This window comes from Neodiprion lecontei, chromosome 5, assembly GCF_021901455.1.
Source record: "Neodiprion lecontei isolate iyNeoLeco1 chromosome 5, iyNeoLeco1.1, whole genome shotgun sequence".
In the NCBI taxonomy this organism is placed as follows: Eukaryota; Metazoa; Arthropoda; class Insecta; order Hymenoptera; family Diprionidae; genus Neodiprion; species Neodiprion lecontei.
Window position 1 is genome coordinate 5,380,783 of NC_060264.1, and position 17,796 is coordinate 5,398,578.

Here is a 17,796-nt window from a genome sequence, read left to right on the forward strand (position 1 = left end):
CACTGTTGGTTTTTCCATTTTTTCTCTCTTCCCCAAAAGTTCCGAGGGAGAAATTCCTGTCAAACGGTGATTGGAGCAACTACTTCTTACCGATCGAAAAGTTTCGCTTTCTAAGTCTAAAACCAAGAGACGAAGCGAGAGTGAAGTTGCAAAATCGTCTGGGAAATGTGTATACTTTTCGGATGTAGAAGATAAACCCGTCTCGCTTCGGGCGAATCCCTGAGGGTGTACTTTTTTGCCATTTGGAGAACGCTTTTTATTCGCAGACCCGTGCCCTTCGTATCACTATAATACGAGAAACGAGTGTCAAAACGCCGACGGAGTTCTCTCGCCTGAATTCTTCGTTTCTCGCTCGAGCATGAAACATATGTGTGGCAACGTACGTAAGATGATGGAAACACAGGAGGTAGAAATTTGAAACCCCATTACCTCTCTGTCACACGGCAGAGTCGAGGGAGTGATATTTTAAATTGCTATCCCGTCTTGCGAGCAACGTCGTCGAGCAATTCGTCAACGTCGTGATCATCTCCGAGCGTTTTTTCCCCTCTCACAAACACGTAATAAATATACATTAGTTAGAAACAACGACGAGGACCTTTCACATCGATTTCGATTCGTCGGAGAAGCGTGAAAAATTTAACCAAAAATCAGACCGATTCGCGGATTTTGGTGAGTTTTCGAGACGAGCTTAATCGTCGTTTGAATTAGGCGAAGAAAAAAAGGACGAAGGAAGAGAGTGAAAGCTCCGCATCGCGTCTTGAAATTCGTTCTTATCGTAATTACTGGGATATCATGGAGGGCTGCGAGCTTTTATAAATAAATTCTCTCCTCGGTTCTCCTCGTTTAAACGGAACGATAATATTGCCCGTCAAGATTCCGAGCAATAAATTTCTCTCCTATCACAGTAGGGGTGAATTCCTTGAACACTTATTGAATTTCCGTATCTGGAGTGAGATTTCGAGCTTCTGGAAACATCCTCGTTTCCTCGCTGAATAAAATGAATGTAACCGCTGTATTGATTTTCGGCGTATGAATAAATACGCCGTTTGTGAATCTCGTTAATTCTTCATTCGTGTACGACGAACATATAATTTTTTCGCATGAAAGTTACGCAACACTCGTTAAATCGCGCATTATGCCCCGCAGGGGTTTTCAGATCGATTGTTTAGTCCGAAGTTCATAGACTAGCTACACTTAATCTCTGAACCGACTACATAGGAATAATGACTGCGGGTTTCTTTTACTGCGGTCGTAAATTATCCGCGTCGACGATGCCCAGAAATATACTCTTCGAGAATTACAGTGATAAAATTGCTAGCCATCAACCAAGGTTTCGATGGACGGTATACAGAAGTGGCGTCAACGGAGTTATCGACATTTTCGAGATAAGCTTTACGGCAAAAAGCAGATTTATATTACGCATTCCTTTAACTATCCGATCTTATATGACCCGCTGCATATCTACCGCGTAAAATATCCGGCAATAGAAGACGGTCTCGAGAAATCTTCGGGTTAACGATCAAGAGTTGCAGCGTCGCCTTATCACAGAAGAAGAAAAAAAAAAAAAAAAATAACGAGGAATATAAAGGTATAAAATTTTTACGAGAATTACGACGGGCAAAAAAATCCTGTGCCTGGGCATGAAGCGATATTTAACAACCACACTCGTTTTCATTTTTTTTCCTATAACCGCAAAATATTTAAAAAAAAAATTTCATTCCTTTAATATCGATAATATTGTACAGAACGCAAAATGACTGCGAATATGACATACATGTATGGATCTACGAAAATTCATCCAGCGTTAGAAATCAGGCATGTTATAATATACGATTGTGACGCGTCGAATTACCGCGATAAGATTGGAAATCGAATGATTAGATTCCGGGACGATTAAACGAGATTATGCGAGTAAAACACGAGTGACGAAGCGAAGAAACCGAAAAGCTGTTTCAGGCGTAGAAAATTAAACGAAAAATGACTTCAAGATCGAGTTTGAACAACTAACTTAGGCTCCGATCTATATTTCGAGAAATTATTTCCGTGTCACCGCACAGTCCGCCCTTTTTTTACACTCGAATGAAATTGCTTTGGAACAATGAAAATGCGTTAGCCACGGAACAATCAACACATTTAGCATCGCCCGGAGTACCGGAGATAATACGACGATGCTAGTTGCATCCGATCGATTTTACGTTGTTGAACGAATTTTTTTCCGAAGAAAAATAAATATCCGAGAGATTTGTCACGAGAAATCACGACGAGTCAAGTCTGCTGTAATTTTTTTTTACTTCTCTTTCTTTGTTTATACTCAATTTACGTATTACGATAAAAAAAATTTTCCGCTTCTTCTTCGCTAAAAATTATTATAATATTTAGCTAAATAATTTGTCTCGTTTAAATTGAAGAAAAAAATTCATTATTCTTTATAAACAATAATTTCGCAGTTTAATGTGAAAAATAGTATACAACTACGTCGCTTAGAATTATTTTGCTAGCTGATGAAAATCTGCATCCTTGAAATGATTAATGGTAAACAAATTCTCAGGGTAAACATCGGTGAGCCAGCGGCTGCAGTGGGATAGTGAATATAAAATGTTCAAATCCTTATTCCAATAATTCTCCACCGCGGTAAAACCATGTGCTAAAGGATTCTGAAAATAAAATACAACATTTCTCCCCAGTGTGCAAACTCCACGTTGAATTTCGTTCTGTAATTTATTTATATAATCTTCGCTATACATTCTTGACGTGTTTCCCTGGATTTTTCCACTTTTGCGTTACATTTCTGCAATTTAAGCATCGTTGAAAGTGATATATTGTACTTCTACGGAAAGTGTTGGCGCATCTTTTCTCGTATTCTTTCGTTTATAACTCGTTTTTTTTTTTTTTTTTATTTTCATTAACTCTTTCACTCTTCTTTGACGGCAGTTTTATCGATATTTCTCCATGTATAAGTTAGTATACGTGCAATAACGATCCGAGCGCGAATAAACGGAGCGAAATATCCGGGTCACTGGTTTCACTAAACTTTGCAAAGTTACGCGAATGTCCATTGAAAAAGTACAGTGGCCGTGTCTGCAAACATCATCGTTACTACATAGATTGCTGCAGGTGCACCAGTTTACAGGCACTTTAGTAAATTGGAGAAAGGCTGCTGCGAATGTTTCGCGTATAATAGGCGCACGGGAGATCGTCATCTATGCAAAATAGTTTGCCCGTAATTATTTTCGATCGTCTGCACGAGGTATAGAAAGTACAAAAATAATATTCGCGATACATGGCGAAGAAATTTCGATAAGTATACGCTGTTTTGAATTTAAAACTACCTAACAATTTTTATCATCTGTACACCGAAACCGCTCGAGTATCAAAAATTTAACCAAAAATCTCCATCGTTGTTCGTTTCGGAGAAATTATGCATTATGGGACAATGTTCCAAAAACATGTAGTTCTTTAAATTACAATAGAAATTATTCTAAAAGAATTATTTTAAATTGGTCTCAAGTTCTGTTTTACTTTTTGCGCCCTAACGTCATCGGTTTTTTGTCCAAGTAAATCTGCCATTTGGTTTTAAAATTGAACATTGAAAATCGCCGAGCGTAACGACAAAGTAAAAAAAAAAAAGAATACAGAAAAAAAAACTGGATTATCGTGTGGTTAAAAATAAATGCATAAAAAACAAAACCGAATAATTTTGTCAACACGTCGCTGAGTGTTAAAATTTTTTTCCACTATTCCGAATTTCACCCTCCCGCAGGGGTAGAAAAGGGTGTTTTGATTCGATTAGTCAAGGTGTAAGTAATCCTTGATCTTCGTATCTGAGGTTAACGGAACGGGTGAAAAAAATGAAATAACGCTCCAGTTTCGAAAAATGAAGAAAAAGAGAAGACTGGATGTTCCGATACGCGTAAAGTGAATTCAAGGACAAATGGAAAGGGCCAATTAGAAGCGGACTGAAACCTATATTCCTAGATTACACAGACCAACAATGCGAAAGCTAGACTGCGGGAATAATGGCAAGGGGATGTGCCGTATGAATTAGGAACAAGGTTCAGAGACCCGAGCCGATGAATTATTACGGAGCTCACGGCCGGCCCATCGGGACTCCGAGTCTCCCGTGGGCCCCGAATTTCGGCCTGAAAAATAAGCCCTTCACCTTTCGAGGGCTCCGATGCCCTGGCCCTCCTTCCCTTTTTTTTCCCCCCCGCAGGCGGAGAGAGGGGGCGTGGGGAAAAATAGAGGCAAGACTGAAAGGAATCGATCCGTACACGCGAAGCCTTTTATGATGCACAGTGTACGTTACGAGTGGCGATGCTTTAATATTGATACCCCGATATATAACCGGGTGTGAGGTTGCGTATTTTCTCAACAATCAGCCGGGCTGACGGTTATACGTACCACCTGCATTATGTATACTGGCACTAATCGATGTCGGCTAAGCGTTGTTCTTCGATGAACCGACCAGCGTTTCGTAGTTCCAAGCCCAGTTTGGATGATTTATATTGTTGACAATTACACCCTCGGGGGCAATACACGACAATCCGATTATTAGAACGGCTTATGTGCATGAATTATTATTATTGCTATTAATCGTTATTTTGCGCAATGGTTGAACGGAACTAAACTCAGAAATCCTTTCAATGAAATAATTACAAAAAATATTTTCAAGGATCGGGGCTGGAGTGTTTTTTTTTTTTTATCATTGTTTCAAACTTCATTGATAATAACGGCTTGTTATAACAACGCAACGAGTATTGTTGAATTCATGCTTATGTACCTACACATTTCAAAAAAGAACCGAAAATTGTTGCTTGATAAGCTTAACGACCGGGTATTAATTCCAACATTGACAATTTCTCTCTTTTCATTTCTTTCTCTGTAAGCGTAATTTTTAGGAGAAATCAATATTTTTTTATAACGCGCAATAGCGAAGCGTGGAAAAAATTGTAAAATTTCTATACGGTAATTTATACTCCCCTATATTTTTAGTACGTTTTATTTTTTTTTTTTTTTTTATTGCGTTCTGATACTTGATCGTACCCAGTGAACGAACTTGAGCAACCGCTTGTTACAAGTGTATCAAACAATATTACGAAATCGATCTCCGCAGGTGTATCGAATGTATCACGGTTATTTGAGCCGGTTGACGTTTTATTTTTTACCTTTTAACGATTTTTTTCCCGTTTGCCAGAGGCCATTAGACGATACGTTATCTTTATTACGGGTAATGGTAATCGACAGTTAAGTGTCCATGTTAGCTTCTGCTGCTTGACGGAAATGAAATCGATTCGGCACTTTCCATACATTAGGGATTTATTCATCGGTTGAATGAATTCGTCGATTTTGATAAACGACTCGCGACGTATTCGCGTCATGTCTAAACTGTAGAAGGAACGTGTAATAACGGTGATATTTCTCAAAAATCAGCAAATCTTGACTACAAACACGTATTGTGTGGAAAAATTTGAAAATTTATGTCTTCCTTCTATATCAAAATCGTTAATATTTCACGCACTTTTTAAGTGCGAGAAAAAAATGTTGGAAAAAAAATATACCCTAAAAAATGATGTTAAAAATATGAATAAGAAATTTTTTGGATAAAAAGGTTGGATCAAAAATCAAAACTTGGCTCTGGGATTTTACAAAACATCTGACAAAAAGCCTTTCCGAGCTATTTTCGAGCTTTCGGCTTTGCTCAAAGAAAGGGACAAAAATCGTCGTATTTGGTACCTTGGCTCTCTGTCTCTCTCTCTCTCTCGCTCCTCCCCAGAGGCCCGTCTCGACTGTAACCCCAGGTACATTATGCGTGCGGTAAAGGCGTCTACCTGGTGGCTCGTCGAGGAACCTGAACCCAGCGGCGGGATCAGTTCAAAGCGACTACGGTGTTTCCCCATACCAAGCCCACAGGATGGCGAGCCGGTTAGTACGATCTGATCCGTTGCCGAGTAAACATTGGTTTTGCGCCGTGCGGCTCGAAGCGGGAAGAGAAGCGTTGCGTGTCTGTCATGCGGTTGTGAAATTGGCATTTTTTGAAATTTCGCGGCTCGTATCGTGCTTCGAATATCGCTCCTCGAATCGCGCGCTTCCGAAATTCAAAAATAATCATGTATCTCTCTTCACGTAACGGACTGCGCAAGTTCTGTTCTTTGATTCGATAATAATATCTGTGCGTGTGGCGAGTGTACGTGTGTTTTTTATTTTTTATCTATTTTTTTTTCTATCTTCTTGTTGATAAGCCATATTTACGATGTTCCGTCAGTGCGTATAAGGGATTATTTATCACCACGCCGTCGCGGTTTGAAGGCTGTATACCTAGGTAAGACGCTGTCAACGAATCATCGATATTTCTTCTTTTTTTTTTTTTTATACGCAACGTACAACATCGGCGTGTACAGAGTTCGGTTGATTTTCGAGCGGCGCGTTCAATATCCCCCATTCCAATGTACCGCGAATGTTTGGAAAATTCAGTTTTCTTCTTCATCCGAGTAACAGAAACATTTTTTGATAATTTTTGTTTATTTTTGTTTATTAATTTTTTTTTTTTTCGTTTCCTGCTCTCTCATATCTTCTGTTGCAGGCTGACGGTATCGAAAATATAACCGGACTCTGTACACAGGCGGAGTAGAGCATGCGTTGATCGAAATGGAGAGTATAAACAAAAACGAAAAAGGCGCAAAGCGTTACGCGCGGATCGGGGATATTCGCGATTCCACCAAGGATCTGAGGCAGTTGGAGGCGGCGCTGCGCGAGGCGTACGTGGCGAAGGAGTTGCGAGCTCAACTGTGCGAGGCGGAGGCTGAGCGACTCGGTGAACGAGCTCGAGACCGAGCTCAAGGCGAGGCGCTGCGGCGGTTAGCCGAGGAGGCGGCGAGGGCGTCAGAGGCGGCGGCACGGATCGATAAATCGGCGAGGATCGGCTACGGTATTGAGCTACGCGAGGCGGCAGAGGCGAGGGAGCGAAAGAGGGTCGCGAGCTACGAGCTCGAGCTGCGGGAGAGCCGGATACTCGCTGAGGTTTCGCGGGCCGTGGAGGAGGCTCGTGAGGCGGATAAAACGGCGGCGAAGCTCGAGCTCGCCGAGAGAACAGCGCGCGAGCTCCGCGTCTTCACCGAAGTCAGGGAAATCCGACGCAGTCAGGAGGCGGAGGCCGCGGCGATGGAACGACGCAGAGAGCTCGAGTACGCAGCGGTGGTAGAGAGGAGGACCGAGGCGTTGCGCTTGGCTAGAACTGAGCGCGAGCTCGCGCGAGCAGCGGTGATTGAGGCCGTTGCAAAGAGCCTCTTAGAGGCGCGGGATCGAAAGTTGGAGCGTCAAGAGCTCCTGGCTGATATTGTTGCCGAGGAACGATGGCTCCTGGAGGAGGCGAGACTCCGCGAGGAAAAACAAAGGCGCAAGAGGGTCAGAGAGGAGGCTGCGGCCGAGCTCGAACGGCACAGGATACTCGTCGAAGAACGGAGGTTGCGACACGCGATTGAGGAGGAGGAATTCGCCGCTGCTGTTATGCGCCGCGTAATGGAGGACGCCAGGGTTCAGAGACTAACCGTTGAGGCCAGGAGGCGGATACAGATCGAGTACCGGCGCGGTCTTGAGCTCGTTATCGAGGAGCGTAGGGCCAGGCGAGCTCGTGAGGTGGTCAGAATTCAGGAGGAGCTTCGGCTCGAGAGGATGCGAAATGCTGCCATTGAGAAAGGAGTCAAGGAGATGCGGAGGAGGCTGCTTATTCGTCACGCCGGTAACGTTGCCGAGTTTATCGCCGACGGAGCTTTGAGCTCGGACGAGCGCGCCGTCGTTGCCGCCATCATTGACGCCGCCCCAAAAGACGGAGAAAAGCCTGATGCTTGAGCTGATTGAAGATCTGATATTGTTAATTTTTAAGCTTATTGTTGTTTTTTTTTTTTTTTTTTCCACTGGATCGTGGGAGGCAAGGGATCGGAAAAGCGACGGGTCAACGGCTGTGTGTTTTAATTACATTCCACGGCTTGGTTGGAGTGTCGATTGCACCAGTAGTAATTAATAACATATCTCAGTAAGGCGTGGAGAGCCGGACGAAGGCTGCGTGCAGGGCCTAAATGCCCGAGGCTACAACAGCCCCGATGAGAAATCGTCGGATGAGTTACGCAAGTGGTTTTGTGTGCGTACAAACCTCCTCTCGCGAGCTCGATACGGACAACGAATAACCAGTCTGGAAACTATTACGGATGTATCGTCCGTCCGATCAGCCTCTCCCCCGATCGACCGGACAAATTGATTTAAATTTCACACTGCCGCATCCTCGTTTGCGACAGGCATTAGGTAGCCACGTTTGTGGGCGTCGACTCTGCGCCATTTACATATCGCACCAGTTACTCGCGGCGATTAACAATATTGTCAATAAACCACTCGAGGTTGATAAAATGTCACCGATGTCATCTCCTTTATTGATTTTCAAAGTGCCGGTAACTTTTCCTTATCTGCAGTTTAACCTCGCTGATTGATCGATGTACGGGCATGTAGCTTCGGAGACGATTGGAATTTACAATGACGTTCTCGTTTCTGTTATACCTCTTTGGCAATCAATTACCGAACACGAACTCAGGATGCCTGCGATACTTATAACCCAGGATGTGAGCAATTCGCTCGATAGTCGACACGCTTCCCACCCTTCGCACTTGTCAACAGGTGCGAGTAACGACGTAACGACGATTACAACCGACGAGCCCCTTCAAGGACTCTCAGAGATTTTATCACTCCTAGGTTGCAATTAGTTTCAGCTCGTTTGCAGAGCTGCTCGGTCTTCCTGATGACCACCGCGATCGATCTACAAAGTGCTAATGTACGTCATTCTCGTGATGAAACTTGCCAAGTTTGTTTGTTTCCCTGCAACCAGAGAAAGTCGTTGGATATATAAGAGCCTATAACAGATTGACAAACTACCACCATTTGTCGTAATAGATTAATTGATACCCCGCGTTAGGATTGTTCAACCATTATCCTGATGTATTGATTCGATCGGAGGGGCCATCTTCATACGTCAACGTCGGATTACCGTTGCTTATATATCGACGACGTTAATGCAACGACGGAGAAAAGTAATCTAATCGCGTGTAGTGAATCAAGTTTTGTGTCTGACGCGTGGTTACGAGGTAGACGATTTCAAGATAAACGCAATTGCGCGGCAACAGTTGGAAGTCCAACTTTTTGTTCAACGTGCTTAAATTATCGCAGGTTTTTGTTTCCGTTGTCATCTGTCTTCTCTGGTGAATTTATTTACGCGAAACGGTTAATGCGAAATTGAAGAACGTTTGAAACATCCCAGAACCGACACCTTCGTATTTATTTTCACTTAGGTGTCAAGAATGCTCACACGAATGATTAATACTTTTTTTTTATTACGTATTACAGTTTGGTTTCTGTCAGATGATGGTGACAGTGTTGCTTAGATTTTCAAGGAAAATGCCGACATTTTTCATACTCTTGGAGTCGTTCGATTATTTATATAATTATGGATATATTCGCGCGCATAAATCGTTTAATTTTGTTCTTGTCATAATTATCGTAATCTGTAATACCTTATCAGATTTATTCTCGTATGAGTTAGCAGATACGAATAAGTTTTCTCGTACACTTGATATCAATGCAATTATGATTGTTTACCCATTGTAGTCGGCACGAAATAAATTGACAAAGATATTGGACAATCTGAATTAAGTTCAGTATCGAAGAATATATCAGATTAAAAAATCTTGTCGTTTGTGTCATGAGTTAATATCGAATGACTGAGTGTTCAAATACGTTCTCGCCAAGAAACCTGCACGTAATATTTCTCACGGTCACACAGAAACAACACAAATCATTTTCTTATTGTAAATTAATTTTGTTTCAAGGAACTAGCCACATTCTATTTCCTTGTACAAAACTTGATGTAAACAATACTAAGAATATATTTTCAACAAATAGTTTTTGAATATCTGACTACATTTTTATTCCTCTCCTCAAATAGAAAATAGTAAACAAGTTTTATTGCTACTAACTGAATGTAGCAATAAGTATGTCTACTCTTCTGGTTGAAGACGATAGTGACAAGTCAAGATTTGCTTCAATCGCTTTACCGTGTTAATGATCGTTCAAGGTAACGTCATTTTAAAACATTTTGTGCTTAAAAATTGTGGTATAAAAATTATATTTCACATCACACATCTGTTCCCAAAATTTTGCGTACCCAAATATATAAAATTTATTAAAAACAGAATGTAGTTTTGAATGAGTTCGTCCGTCTCGGGCTCACGATTTTACACTAAATAACATTCACTACGATTCCAATACTGTAAACCAGAACTTTTGACTGGGTTATACGGGGCAGTCCAACAACTGATGACTTCACTTATCGTTTGCACCAAGGTGAGTTACTTTGATCCAAACTCCGCGTTCCGGATAGAGGAATCGTGCGCCAAGTTTGTACCGGAGTGGATTTTGCGACTTGTCGCACAGAGAAAGCTTGAACTTGTCAAGCACCTTGACGATACCGATTTTCGACTGTTGCTCGGCAAACCGAGAACCTGCAAGAAAATAGGGTTATCAAAACCATTGATCCTGCGAGATGGATTTTCGAATCGTATAATCCGCGCAGGAGAAATCATGAAAGAAGTGAGTGACCTATGCAATTTCTGGGTCCACCACCGAAGGGTATAAAAGTGTAGGGACGTCGTTCAGCCTTGGCTTCCTCGGTGAATCTCTCCGGGTCGAATTTCTCCGGGTCGGGGAAAAATTCCGGGTTGTGGTGGAAGGCGTAGATGGGGATGAGGCACTTTGATCCTGCTGGTAGCACCACGTTTGTTCCTGGGAGTTGGTAGGGCTTAACTGAGACTCGTTCGATTTGCGGAATGACTGGATATTTCCTTAGTGTTTCTGAAAGAGTGATAACGATTTGATACTAGTGCTTATCCTGGATCGTCATTCTTGCAGATTTGTAAATTCGATCCTACCTTGAAACACTTTGTCCAAGTATTTCATGCCCTGCAAACCATCCCAGGTGATTTCTCCCTTGTTAGCGGCTTGCATTTCACGCAGTTCCTTCCGAAGACGTTCTTGAATATCTTGATGAACAGCCAGCTCGTGAAGGGCGTACCCGATCGTCGTTGAGCTCGTCTCAAAACCGGCTCCAAAAAAGACGTACGCTTGGGCGGTCAGGAGTTTGTCATCGAACACTGTAAGCAAACGCGAAGGAGTCAGGGTGCTGCCGAGACTCTTGGGTGAAGGAAATGCGGAGTAGTAACCCGAACCTCGACATACCTACGTCATCCTCGCCCAGTTTCTGGTCGGTGTTTTTGAGGTTCCTCAGAAGGTCTATGAAGTCGTGCCTCTGCACGTTGTTCTTCTCTCGGTATTCGAAGGCTTCCCTCGTGATTCTAAGGAAGAACTCTTCGACGTCCGGCGATGTCAAGGAGAGCTTCAATTTCTTGAACAACCACGGAGAACTGGCTTGAACCAGAAGCGTGAATCGGCTCCAGAATGAAGAGCTGTCAGTGATCTTCCTTCCCATCTTACGGAAGGCTGCATCTTCGTCGCTCAACGAGTTCATTTGGATCCCAAATACACAGGATCCAATAACGTCCGTGGTGAACTTGGCGCTAACTTCCCTGGCTTCGATGGGCTCATTTTTCTGAGCCAGCGAGTCAAGGTACTTCTCCAAGTCCTTCGCGCACTCCAAAAGAAGGTAATGCATGTGCTTCAGTCTCGCCGAGGTGAAGGTGGGGGTGAGCTTCGTTCTCACTCCCTTCCACATCTTCCCATCGAGCATGGCTACGTGCTGGGAGAGCGGATCCACTTCCGGATTGAAGGTCATCCCGCGACTGGTCCAGGAGTCGAAATTCTTCACCATAATGTCCCGAAGTACGTCCGGATCGACGAGGAATAATCTCGGCGAAAGGATTTCCCATACACCGCCGAATCTCTCTCCTTTCAACTTGCCGAAAAGTTCTTTCAGCATTTCAGGCACCGACTTCTTCTTGTTTATAACGTCGGCATAGGTGCCCAAATAGCTTTCCAGCTTTATATACGGCACCCCCTTTCTTTCCCAGTAAGTAAACTGCCGGCGAATTAACATGTAAACAATCGCCGCCACACCGACCAACACTAGCCCCAGGTTAATTGCGATTTGGAAAAACATTGTTGCCCGGTTCCGAATATCACTTTATGAATCGAGCTCTCTGCCACTTCGTCACGATCTGCCAAACGAACTGCTTCCAGTGCTCTCTGCGCCAAGGAACATCAAACTGCTTTCGCTGGGCGGAGTCCGGCAATATAAGACAGCGGAAATTTTGTGCACAGTCATGCCGACTATGTAGCCTTCGAAACTCGTGACGTAATACAACGTAGCTGAATCTTGGCGCGTCGACGCACGTATAGTATGTGTAATGAATCTTAAGACTAGACGTACACTGTGCCTAGCTTATTGTTAGATTAAGGCGGTTCGACGCTTATTATTTTTCACCGTGAAATGCTTCTCTGTGCTTGTTATTTTTCCCTATAAGTTACAAACTATCCATTGCTCAACATCTATCTTGTTGTGAATCTTGGATAACTTTGGGTTGACAGATCTTGCCACCGCACTCAGATAACTTTTTCTATTATCTGAGAATTCGTGACTCGGCTGTAATAAAGATAAGTGGGTTGCAGTTGACGCGCAATTCATTTCCAACAATTCGTCATACATAGGTAGCATATTTTCCGTACTATTTTTAGACGAGTAGATGGTAGATGGTAGATGTGGTAAAAAAGATCGTCTCTTCTGCCACTGGCTCCTCGCACTTCGCGACAGGTGTGACCTCGTGTCAGCGTTTACACAGTATGATCAGCCATCTTTGGAAACGTCCAAACATTTTCTCTCTCTTTTTCTCTCTTGCTCTTCAAACGCAGTTTAAAAAGCAGACGTCTTTATTTGACAGGCTGCCTCTTAGTTAATATCTTCAGAAGAGGGGAATCTGATTATATAACCGAATTTTTTCCATTCTTTTGCCAAACTTTCCATGTACTCACAATTCCGATCAGCTATACATGCGAATATCAGAAATCCCTTACTATTTTCATATGTTATTTCAGAATTTTCTGCCACAAACTATTTGTAGCACCGAATCAGCTCTTGTTTTTGGTAAGATTTACGCCCACCTCTTGGAAGGTGAGCGCATCGCGGCTGGTCTATAGTGGTCGTAAGTCCTTGTATCTAAAAAATTTTACCCTGAGATTCTTGATACTGTTGACTATTGTGAAATCAACATCGAGGTAATGATGAGAAGTTGCTTTGTTGTTGGGTGATACTGATATTAATGTGCTGTTGGGTCTGAGGCACCCAGAATGAGTCGAGTAACTAATTTTTACGTTAATAAGTGTGATTTGTTTCAGGCCAATTTGACTTAATTTCTATTTAATGATGTAATTAATGACTATTACAATCATCACGAATTATTTTATTCAGTAAGTTAGATCGAACTAGAATTAAACCTTCCGAAGGTATTACCTAGCTTTGATTTTATACATACGGCTGTATTACATATCACATGATCGGCTAATCTTATCTTAATTAACAATACTTATCTTAATTTGATTTGATTCAATTTTATACGACCTACAGTACCAACGTCCTTCTTACATTTTCAGTCATACCTTACTTGCTTGGCCATCTTTTATTTTCTTTATCCAACTGGTGTTTGAACTCTATGCGGGTATATGCTACGTTCTATCGTGCTGCAATGTTGTTTACTCTGCTCACACACGCCTTATTTTTCCGTTCCGTTCTTCTGATACTTACCAATCAATTAATAATTTATTATAACACGTAATCGTACCTTTTTTGTTGATTGTAATTTTTCTAATATATAACGACCAGGTAGGGGGTCCCATTCCGTGGCTAATAAAAAGTAATCTTAGCTAACCTTTCTCTGGAGTCCAAAGTGAAAGTGACACGTACGATAATAACTTACGACAAATCATAACGCATCAGGTCGTTAAGGACTACATTACAGAAAAATGAGTATGGGTACGACCGATGCGTAAGGATTACCTGATAACGGTGGTTGCCTAAACTGGTTTAGGTCTCTTGAAAACGAAAGGATTCTAGAAGTTATCCACTAATATTTGGAATCGCGTCATTTTTTTTCAAATATGAAACGAACTAGATTTCAGGCAAGATAAGTAATTACATTGCACTCACTTTGCTTACTTATTGAAGAAGAATCGTGGGTCCATTCAATTGCGAAGAATCAACCAAATGAGTTTTCAGATGGCATCTGTTCGGACCCATTGGCGCCTCGAAGGGCCCAAGGACTTCAGGTTTCATACTCAACGAATTAACAAATCGATTTCTGATAAAAATGCAACTGGTAATACATCATTACATTTTCTTTTTACATGTCTTGTTTTACTATTTCCCGTTTGCGAAAAAAGTTATAAAGACAGATCTCACGTAATATGTTTTCCACCGGGAGATGATACAAAAGTATGTTTCACGTACCGATATTTATGAAGTTTATTTAACAGAGAAAGCCGTCTTCGTTAGCTCGTCTCAGGCACAGAATTTCAGTACAGTATAAAACATTTACAACGATTCCTATTCGGTGACGTCGAACTTTTCACTCGATTATCGAGAGCAGTGAAAGAGCTGATGACGTCACTTGTCGTCGGCGCCAAGGGGAATCATCTTGATCCAAAATCCGCGTTCGGGCATGAGAAATACTCCAGCGCCATTTCTGTACTTGAGTGGATTTTGCGACTTTTCGCACAAAATGATCTTGAACTTGTCAAGCATCGTGAGTATTCCGACTTTCGTCTGTTGCTCGGCAAACCGAGAGCCTGCGAGAAAATAATGTGATTAAAATCTTCAATCTTCAAGATCGGTTTTTTTTTCGTACAAACTATGGAATTGAAATGATGTAGAAAAAGTAATTCACCTATGCAAGTTCTGGGTCCGATACTGAAGGGCATGAAAGTGTAGGGAGTTTGTTTAGCCTTGCCTTCCTCGCTGAATCTCTCCGGGTCGAATTTACTTGGGTTAGGCCAGAATTCTGGGTCGTGGTGGAGAGCGTAGATGGGGATGATGCACTTTGATCCCACTGGTAGCACCACGTTCGTTCCTGGGAGTTCGTAGGGCCTCACTGAGACTCGTTCGAGTTGTGGAACTATGGGATGTTTCCTCAACGTTTCTGAAAATGTGAGGCTGGCTTTATTTTAGTGCTCACCGTGGATCGTTAATCTTCCAGACTTGAAAATCAGGTCCTACCTTGCAACACCATGTCCAAGTATTTCATGCCCTGCAAACCATCGAAGGTGATTTCTCCGTTGTTGGCGGCTTTCATCTCACGCAATTCCTTCCGAAGGCGGTCTTGAATGTCTTGGTGAACGGCTAGCTCGTGAAGGATGTACCCAATTGTTGTGGCGCTCGTCTCAAAACCGGCTCCAAAGAAAACGAACGCTTGGGCGGCCAGGAGTTTATCATCGAACACTAAGCAAATGCGAAGGAGTCAGGATGTTGCCGAGACTTTTGGGTGAAGGAAATGCGGGGTAGCCGAAACCTCGACATACCTACGTCATCCTTGCCCAGTTTCTGGTCGGTGTTTTTGAGTTTCCTCAGAAGGTCTACGAAGTCGTGCCTCTGCACATTGTTCTTCTCTCGGTATTCGAAGGCTTCCCTCGTGATTCTAAGGAAGAACTCTTCGACGTCCGGCGGTGTCAGGGAAAGCTTCAATTTGTGGAATAACCACGGAGAACTGCCCTGAAGCAGATGCACGAAACGGGACCAGTACCCAGAGCCTCCACCCAATCTCTTTCCCATCTTACGGAAAGCTGCGTCCTCATCGTTCAACGAGTTCATTTGGATCCCAAATACACAGGAGCCAATTACGTCAGTGGTGTACTTGGCGCCAACCTCCCTGGCCTCGATGGGCTCGTTTTTCCGAACCACCGCATCAAGGTACTTCTCCAAGTTCTTAGCGCATTCCAAAACAAGGTAGTGCATGCTCTTCAGTCTCGCCGAGGTAAAGGTGGGGGTCAGCTTTGTTCTGACTACCTTCCACATTTTCCCATCGAGCATGGCTATGTGCTGAGAGAGAGGATCCACCTCCGGATTCGAGGTCAGCCCACGGTTGGACCAGGAGTCGAAATTCTTTATCATTATGTCTTTAACCATGTCCGGATCGACGAGGAACAATCTTGGCGAGAAGAGTTCCCACACACCACCGAATTTCTTTCCTCTAAACTTGACGTACAGTTCGCTGACCACATCGCACAGGGGCTTCTTCTTGCTTACGGCGTCAGCGTAGGTGCCTAAATAGGATTCAGGTCTTATAAACGGTATACCCTTTCTTTCCCAATAAGTATACTGTCGATGAATCAACATATAAGCAACCGTCGCCACGCCGACTAACACGAGCCCCAGATTAAGTATAATTTGAAGAAACATTGTTGATCGGTAAAAAATTTCGGTCTGATACGTAAACTTTCTGCTGTACCGTCACAGTCAGATAAATGAACCCTTCCCAGTGCTCGCTGCGCTGGCGAAGATAAAACTGATCGCGCCAGGCGGAAACTGGAAATTTATGGTACCCGAGAAATTATGCCAGTCATTCCGCGCTCGTGACGTAACGCAGCGGTATCTCGGTACTTCGAGATAAACTTAATACATTCATATCGAGCTTGGATTATGGCTGTCTGACGCTTCTTATTTTTCACGATGCTTGCAGCTGAAAATCTTCTTTACGTCTTTGATTCGTATCAATAATTGCAAATTATCAATCGAAACATCTATCTTATTGCAAATCTTGGCTGACTCTCGAGTAAGACATCTTTTTAGCAATCATACCCGTAATTCCACACGATCCCAGATTTACAATTTACTTGGCTGTTTCCTAAAACCATTCGATTATCCTCATTAGATCCTGTAATCGGCAGGGTTCATAAATTGTTTGCCTACTTTTGCTATATTATTGGGTCACTTTTTCTTTTATCTGAAAATTCGTGACTCGACTGAATGCAAGATAAGCCAGTAGTGGTTGACGCGCAATACGTATCCAACAATCGCATAAAAATATAAGTGTAATACTACAAGTATCTATATAATTTATGTCGTGAATGTTTGAAGCGAGAGTGTGAAATAATTCATCGATCTGACTCTTACCCTGACGAAGGGCCTAATTAGCAGGTCAATCTTTTTCGCCCAGCAAGTTGGGCCTAAAAAAGTGCATTTCAGGTAATTCTTAATAGGTTGGCAGCACTTTCTTCGTATTATTTTTAACCGAGTTGCTGGTAGATACATGATGTGGAGAACAAGGCCGAGGTCTTTTCGGCCTTTGGCTCTTCACACCTGGCGACAGGTGTGACCTCATGGCGATATTTCAACAGCAGCAGCTATCTTTGAAAACGTTTGAACCTGGGACCGGCCATTCTCGCGTTAGACGAACATTATCAAACAATTCACGTGATTCGAAACAACTTCAATTTGTTAATTAATGAAAGCGCCAGACTCCACATTTTAAGTACGTTCACACTGCGGTTTGCTAACGGTATGTGCTACTGAAAGCCAGGATGACTAACGAATAGATTCCTACTGGTTGCACTCGAGTCGCTCCAACTCGTTCCTTATGTTTGCCAACTTAACTGTTTACTCGCACTATCTAACGTTATTTCTCTTATTTCAAGTTTCATCTAATGTTACTTGATAATTTGGCATTTTTTTCTACCAGAAGATGTACAATCTTTCTTAATATTTCTGTTTAATTACATCCAATTAATAAAGATAAATAAATAAATACTTCAAATAACTGTAAC

At 42.6% G+C, this 17,796-nt stretch overlaps 3 protein-coding genes across 3 annotated transcripts; 1 reads left to right on the forward strand and 2 right to left on the reverse strand.

The window, feature by feature from the left end:
* The first annotated feature begins 5,957 nt into the window (after positions 1-5,957).
* LOC107217328 (meiosis-specific nuclear structural protein 1-like) lies at positions 5,958-10,215 on the forward strand. The gene is made up of 2 exons (XM_046740174.1): positions 5,958-6,319; positions 6,581-10,215. Exon 2 carries the CDS (start codon positions 6,646-6,648, stop codon positions 7,843-7,845), a length of 1,200 nt encoding a protein of 399 aa, XP_046596130.1. The 5' UTR covers positions 5,958-6,319; positions 6,581-6,645; the 3' UTR covers positions 7,846-10,215.
* On the reverse strand, positions 9,352-12,262 carry LOC107217345 (probable cytochrome P450 6a13). Its single transcript, XM_015654847.2, has 4 exons — positions 11,272-12,262; positions 10,965-11,186; positions 10,636-10,887; positions 9,352-10,538 (listed from the first exon to the last, which is right to left on the reverse strand). The coding sequence occupies exons 1-4, from the start codon at positions 12,146-12,148 to the stop codon at positions 10,360-10,362; spliced, it is 1,530 nt and encodes a 509-aa protein (XP_015510333.1). The 5' UTR covers positions 12,149-12,262; the 3' UTR covers positions 9,352-10,359.
* A 2,223-nt stretch (positions 12,263-14,485) lies between these two features.
* LOC107217348 (probable cytochrome P450 6a13) lies at positions 14,486-16,538 on the reverse strand. The gene is made up of 4 exons (XM_015654849.2): positions 15,556-16,538; positions 15,254-15,475; positions 14,925-15,176; positions 14,486-14,826 (listed from the first exon to the last, which is right to left on the reverse strand). The coding sequence occupies exons 1-4, from the start codon at positions 16,430-16,432 to the stop codon at positions 14,645-14,647; spliced, it is 1,533 nt and encodes a 510-aa protein (XP_015510335.2). The 5' UTR covers positions 16,433-16,538; the 3' UTR covers positions 14,486-14,644.
* Between the last annotated feature and the right edge of the window lie 1,258 nt (positions 16,539-17,796).